The sequence below is a fragment of the Populus euphratica genome, unplaced genomic scaffold (assembly GCF_000495115.2).
Source record: "Populus euphratica unplaced genomic scaffold, PopEup_1.0 scaffold112.1, whole genome shotgun sequence".
Lineage (NCBI taxonomy): Eukaryota > Viridiplantae > Streptophyta > Magnoliopsida > Malpighiales > Salicaceae > Populus > Populus euphratica.
Genome location: NW_011499997.1, coordinates 448,055 through 455,628, shown reverse-complemented (window position 1 = coordinate 455,628; position 7,574 = coordinate 448,055). Strand labels below are relative to the sequence as shown.

At 31.4% G+C, this 7,574-nt stretch overlaps 1 protein-coding gene across 1 annotated transcript; it reads left to right on the top strand.

The window, feature by feature from the left end:
* The first annotated feature begins 5,221 nt into the window (after positions 1-5,221).
* Positions 5,222-7,161, top strand: LOC105140687 (senescence-specific cysteine protease SAG39-like). The gene is made up of 2 exons (XM_011047610.1): positions 5,222-5,997; positions 6,130-7,161. The coding sequence occupies exons 1-2, from the start codon at positions 5,493-5,495 to the stop codon at positions 6,711-6,713; spliced, it is 1,089 nt and encodes a 362-aa protein (XP_011045912.1). The 5' UTR covers positions 5,222-5,492; the 3' UTR covers positions 6,714-7,161.
* Positions 7,162-7,574: the final 413 nt, after the last annotated feature.

Genomic DNA, 7,574 nt, shown 5'->3' with positions numbered 1-7,574 from the left:
TTGACAATTATGTCTAGACAACATGGATGACATAGTGAGCAACTCGCTCTTAACCACAACAATCTTGAAGATTATAAGCAAGAGCATCTTGATATTAAGGTGGAAGAATTAAAGCGGCAGGTGCATTAACAACATTTCAAACAATATGAACATCTGAAACATGATGATTTCTATCATGAATTAGAGCATGAATATTAAGATATTTATCTTTTTGGAGGTGATTGTTGTCATATATATATACATTCGACGAGGTAAAGCTGATTTCTAAAGGATTTTTGATATAAAAGTTGATATTCTCAAATTCAAAGGAAAGCTGTAGTAAGAAGAATTCATTGATTAGTTTAATACGGTGGAGAAAGTCTTTGACTATAAAGATATCAAAAAAAATCAAAAGGTAAAGATATGTTTTCTTAAATTGACTAAGTATGCATTAATCTAATGGGAGCATTTGCAGAAATACATGCACATGAAAGCAAGAAACAAATCATTATATCAGAGAAGATTAACTAAAAAGAAATTTATATCGTGCAATTATTATCTAGATTTTTTTTTAAGTATCATAATTGGAGGCAAAATAAGTTGTTAATGGAAGATTACATAATATAATTCAATAATATTTAAATGTTTTATGATCTCAATAAACCCAAAAGGTAAAGGGTCTTTATCTTAGAGAATAATGCTTAGAGGTTAGTAAGGTGGTAAAACTTAAACAATATTATATTTATAATGATATGGTGAAGATGAAGAAATAAACCTAGAAAAGATATGATGGTGGCTTAAAGTTTTTTCCAAGAAATGAGAGCAAATCTCACAAGAATGTTTCTAATTTCAATATTAAATTTTTAACAAGGCAATGACTATAAAACCTTTCAAACAAGAAGGGTCATCAAGTACTAATCAATCTTTTGTTATTCAATGTTTTCAATGTCAACTTGTAATTCATGTTGTATCTAATTATTTAAATAGAAAAGTTGTTTTAGTTATGGAAGAAATAGACGAAGATGTCATTAAAAAAAAAATTTAACTGATAATAGCCCTATATTCAATGAAGATATAACTTATGGTGAGGAAGGAGAAAGGTTAGTCATTCAAAAAAAAATTAAAAAACAAATAATATAGAAAAAGAATGTTGACTTCAAAACAATATTTTATATATGACATGTACATATTTGGAAAGATTTATAATGTGATAATAGGTGGAGAAAGTTGAGAAAATATGATATTTGATATAATAGTGGATAAATTGATCCTCAAAACTATTGATTACCTGTATCTTTATAACTTGTTTTGGTTGTAAAAGGGAAATAAGATAAAAATGAATAAAAGATGTTTAATTTATTTTATTTTAATTATAAATAATTATAAAGATGAAGTTTATATAATATTTTTCTTGAAGATATTTGTCCTTTATTACTCAGTAGATCATGGTAGTATGATTAAAAAAAAAAGAGTTATGCATGATGGATTCAAAAACACCCATTTTCTTAGAAAGATAGTATGAAAATTATCCTAGATCCAAGCAAGATAAAGATCAATAAAAAGCCTTTAAAAAAAGCATGAAATAATATGCTTTCTAAGTCTATATTTCTTATTTCTATGAAAAACATAATTAATCGACTTATATAATGGTAAAAGTGAATGAAAAAAAACTTATAGTCCATCTAATCATGCAACCACTACTTCAAAAATTTAAAGATGTCATACCAAAGGAAATACCAATTGGCCTTCCATTACTGCGAGATATTCAAAGTTGTGTTGATCTTATTCCTAGATCAATGTAAGATATTCATTCAATTTAGTAGCTAACATTATTACCATCAAGTACCCTTGTTTATCCCTTACCTTAATGATATGATAGATCAAACTCATAGTGTCAAATATTTTTCAAAATTTATATGAAGGGTGGACATCACTAAATATATATATAAGGCTTTAAGATGTGTGGAAGACTACTTTCAATACTAGAGATGGCCTATATAAATGGGTGTGAATACTTTTTTAGCTATTTAATACCCCTAGCACTCTCATATGGCTTATGAATCATGTTTTCAAATCATTCATTGGTCGATTTACGGTGATTTATTTTGATGACGTCCTTATATATAGAAAAAATTAGGATAAGCATATGGAGCATCTTCGCTACGAGTTCAATGTCTTGTGAGAACAAAAAAAATATTTATCAAAAGTAAATGTGATTTTCTCATGGATAAACTATTATTTCATGGCTATGTTATTTCAAATGATGGCATATTGATGGATCCTAACAAGGTAAAAGTTATCATAAATTGGTGGACTTTATGAGAAAGTTGGGGGCTACTTTACAATTCAAATAAAGTTATTAATTAGAGTTTGAGTAGCATATTAAGAAGCTTGGTAGGTAAAAAGATTCACTATTGGATTTTGTTTTGTTTCAAGCTAAATTTACTTACGATTCCTCTACAAGCCAAACCATATGAGTTAATCATTTTGAAGTGGTGCATAAAAGAAATCCTTCTACTAGCTATGAATTTAGTGGAATATAAAAGTTCAAGCTAAGAATATAAATCAGATACATGTGCAAGTGCAAATACATCATTAAACATAATAAAAAATGTAAAGTTCAAGCTAACAAACATAAAAAAACCAACAACTTTAGTTTGAATTCACCTTTGAAATGAACATTTTGCTCATGTTCATCATGGAAAAATAAAGTTATAGGTTGATGTTCCTTTCAAATTTCTTAAGATAGTGAGAGAAAATACATATAAATTAAGGTATTAAAAATATATGATATTTTAAAAACTTTCAACATAATAAATTTCTCTCTATGATGGTAACATAATTGAATAAAACTAGGAGACAAGTTATTGCATAGTAGAAGTGTTTGACATTGAATTTAGACTTGCATATTAAAAAGGTTTATGAATCATTGAGTTAATATATGATATATTTATCTTATTTATTTTCAAGTCTAGATAAAGAGTCTTTTAGTCTATGTGATAAGTGAGGTTTGTATATATAAATTGAATTAATATATGATTCATTTATATTATTTATTTCAACTCGATATCAAAAGTCTTTTAGTCTATGTAATGAATGAGGTTCATATATGCTATCTATTTGAAAGTGCAGTTATGATTGTTTTTTAAAGCATTTTTTGTGTTAAAATACATTAAAATAATATATTTTTTATTTTAAAAAAATTATTTTTGAGATTGGTGCATTAAAACAATCCAAAACATACAAAAAAATTATTTTTTTACAAAAAAATTTAAATTTTTTAAAAATATGAGTATAATCACGCTTTCAAATGCAACCGTAAACCTATTCATGGTATGTTGTTTATGCTTAGCTAAAAAATACTTCATTCCTCCTCTTTAAAGTAAGACATCTCATAATAAAAATAAATAGTTTATTCTAATGAAAAGTGATTCTTCCATAATCATCGTCTTTCATCTTTTTGGTGGATTCTTTTAAGTGATGGATTGACTATCTTTAGAGTTTACATATATTTTTTCTTTTAAATCCTCATTAGTTCCATGTAGGTTGTCATCATGACATAGTTTAGCTACTTATTTTGATTTATATAACTATAATGTTTGATTCAATAAAAAATTGTTTTGGCTCGTTTTTTGCATGATAACATTATAGATGTTGCATACTAACATTGGTTATGAAAAATATATTAGAAAAGGACTCTTTCCATGTCTATCAAGCTTTAAAGATCTTATACATCACAATAAATAATTGAATAAATAAAATAAATTTAATACCTAAACATATCCTCAAACATGAAAAGAAAAGTTGAGAAGATACCACATCACAAGAAATTCCAATTGAGACTAATAATCAACATAAAGCCTATAGATTTTTATCCTCTCACAGTAAATTTTGAGCTAGAACAATTAATGTTTAATAACGATTTAGAATCTTTGACTACTAATTTAGCATGAGCATACATGGTTGATTTGAAATTGCATTTGATACAATACAATGTGAAAATTGAAAGAAATAAATTTGGAAAAAGAATAAGCTTAAAATTAAAGGAAATGAGTTTAAGAAAAGAAATAAAAGAGTTAAGGAAGAGAGGAAAATTGGGGGATAGAAATGTTTCCTTCTCAGTAAATTTTTATTCAGTTAATTATCAATTAACTACAACATATAAATATTAAAATCCTAATTAGAATAAATAATTAAATTTACAGTACACTAAATAAAATATTCAATAATAATTAAATTAAACTTAACAAATAAATCCGAATAAAATTCAATATAACTCATTAAATAAAATATTTAAAAATAATAAAAGTAACCTCAATAAATAATCTCAAATACAATCATTAATATAAAGGTTTGATTATCTTCCATAATCATAGATTATAAGGATATATGAACTATGTCTCGAATTTGATGTTACTATCAACACCCTATTTATCCTTGAACCGATTTTCTTCTACAAACTCCCGCGTGAACCACGTCCATTGTGAAAGGATATGCAAACTGCACAATTCGTTAAGAGAGTTGTAGATTCGAAAGGATCCCACTTGCAGACAATGAGTAAATGATAAATCTCTCTCTTCCTCTACTTTTCCTAATAAGCACAACGATGCCATAAATTGACACTTAGCTTAATGAGCTAGCAAGAAATAGGGATACGGATTATTCTCTTGAATCCATCTTCATTCTGTCTATAGCTCCACTACTGGAGTGAAGGGAAACCATCTTTCCTCTCTTGCTTTCTAGTTTTTATTTAATTAATCATTTCCAAAATCGACAAAAGATTTTTTTGCACGTTTGGTATATGTAACAACCAAAAACTCAGGTCAAGGAACAATTGAAGAAAACTATGTTTTGAAGAATAAGCTCAGGTCAAGGGATTCCAATGTGTAGCTTATGTTTAAATTTTATGATTGTGTATCTGCATTAGTAATGATGAAAAGTTTCAATCAGAAAAAACCTGCATTCTCTTTTCCACAAAGTCTTGTCGACCACTGCATGTCGTGCGAACCAAAATGGTTTCAGGATAAAGTCCTTCGCGTACCTCGTCAAGGAACTTGTTTCGGCTGACATAGGAAAATGGAACTAGCAAAAAAAGGTATATTGTTAAAATGTTTAAATTCAATATGTCAAGGGGTACTCTTTCCGATAGAGATGAGACATTAAGTACGGCATATAGGCTCAGGCTCACTGATTATTATTTTTATTGTTGTTATTTTGCTTGAATTCATGCTTAACACTCCAATATTGAACGTAACTTGAACAAATAGTTGGATAACTCAAAGGTATAAGGAAAAATAAGCATCGCAGAACAATACAAGTGCTACAAAATAAAATACGAGAAGTACAGACAACGCAGCAGCGTCCAAATTTTGTGTCAGGATCATACACAACGTGCCAGATTCATCAGGTTATTTGCTTCCACATTGTAAGAATTGAAGCCATGGTGTGAATGCTGTTTGAGAGAGATCTTTAAGCAGACCAATGCAAGTACTATAAATACATGTAATTCACTAATGACTAGTGCAATATCATCACGTCCTACAATACTTGCCTATAGTTACAATCTTGCACACTTCAGCAGAATGGCTTTTATACCAGAAAACAAACTAATCTTTGCAGTGGTCTTACTTCTTGGGCTCTGGACTTCTCATGTCTGGTCACGCTCTTTGTATGAGGCTTCCATGATGGAGAGACATGAAACATGGATGGCTCAGTATGGACGAGCATATAAAGACCGTGTAGAGAAGGAGAGGCGCTTAAACACATTCAAGAACAACGTGGAGTTCATCGAGTCTTTCAACAAGGATGGGAAAAAGCCTTACAAGCTAAGTGTCAACGAATTTGCAGATCTTATGAACGAGGAATTCCGGGCCTCGCGCAATGGATACAAGATGCCCGCTCATTTGAGCTCATCTAGCACCAACCCTTTCAGGTATGAAAATATAAGTGCAGTTCCGTCTACCATGGACTGGAGAAAGAAAGGAGCTGTTACCCCTATCAAGGACCAAGGTCAATGCGGTAAGGCATATTGATGATAACCTCTATGATCTGCTTACCATTTTTCGAAATGTGAAAATTTTTCATTTTCCATTTCTTTTAGACAAACTGAATCGTCTACCCTTTTTTCAAATCCATGCAAAACATATATAGGTTGCTGCTGGGCATTTTCTGCTGTGGCTGCAACGGAAGGGATTACCCAGCTCTCAACTGGAAAGTTAATTTCTCTTTCCGAGCAAGAACTGGTTGATTGTGATACAAGTGGTGAAGACCAGGGTTGTAACGGTGGTTTTATGGATGACGCCTTTGAATTCATCATTCAGAACAAAGGCCTTACGACTGAAGCCAATTACCCCTACCAGGGAGCTGATGGAACTTGCAACTCTGGGAAGGCAGCTGCAAAGATCACTGGTTATGAAGACGTGCCTGCCAACAGCGAGGCAGCGCTGTTGAAGGCAGTAGCCAATCAGCCAGTCTCAGTTGCTATTGATGCTGGTGGATCTGCCTTCCAATTCTACTCGAGTGGTGTGTTTACCGGAGATTGTGGGACTGATTTAGATCATGGTGTGACTGCTGTTGGGTATGGTATGAGTGATGATGGTACCAAGTACTGGTTAGTCAAGAATTCCTGGGGAACTAGCTGGGGAGAGAATGGATACATAAGAATGGAAAGAGATATTGATGCCAAGGAAGGTCTTTGTGGAATTGCAATGGAAGCTTCGTACCCTACAGCGTAATGGCAACAAATGATGGTTATCCTTCATTTAGAGTTCCCAGCAGTATATTTCCAATTTTTTTTTGTTGAATGTACGTGCAGTGTTCTCTTTGTTAATATGTAAACTGCTGTGTTCCATGTACGCTTAAGTCAAGGCTTTTGCTTTGTGAATGAAATTCATAATGATTGCTTGTTTGTAATTTACTCTTCAAGCTAAAGAGTAGCATGAAATCTATACAAAAATATGTTGCTTGGTTGTCTTACCTTTTCATTTAGAGAGGGTACACTCCCCATTCTGTTCTTGTTCAAATTCAAGATTTGGCCCTAATCTGTTCCGTCACTAAAGCAAAGACCCAAGTGATAATCTATCTTTTAGTTAGAAATAGCTATTTCCGTTCATTTTAATCACAAATGATAATCTAGAAACATGATATTGTGTCATAGAAACACATGATTTGGAGGAAGAAAAAAAACAGGGATGAAAATCCAGACAAGAGAGCCTTTTTTTAATAATAAAAAAAAAGGTCATGGTACTTCAAAAAAAAAAAACAATATTTAAGGAGTAAGTTTAGTTTGAAACCAAGTTCAGGATAATTTAACCTTGTTTTTAAAATAGAAATACCTTATATTGAAACAGAGGTATTCAAGGGAATTCCAAGAGATGGCTTCAAGACGAGAAAGTCAAGAACTCAGCCGACTAAGAATTCTAGGTAGGAACTATCTAGGTGGTGGTCAAGTGGTAAAGATTTGGGATCAAGGGATTTGCTCCCTCTGTGGTCTCAGGTTCGAGTCCTTGGTTGCTCATATGATGGCCACTGGAGGCTTACATGGTCGTTAACTTCAGGGCCCGTGGGATTAGTCGTGGTGCGCGCAAGCTGGCCCG

Excerpts from the sequence above, each read along its gene's own strand:
- LOC105140687 (XM_011047610.1), top strand. The coding sequence starts at position 5,493 with ATGACTAGTGCAATATCATCACGTCCTACAATACTTGCCTATAGTTAC. Across the intron at positions 5,998-6,129 it reads CAAGGACCAAGGTCAATGCG|GTTGCTGCTGGGCATTTTCT; the intron begins GTAAGGCATATT and ends AAACATATATAG.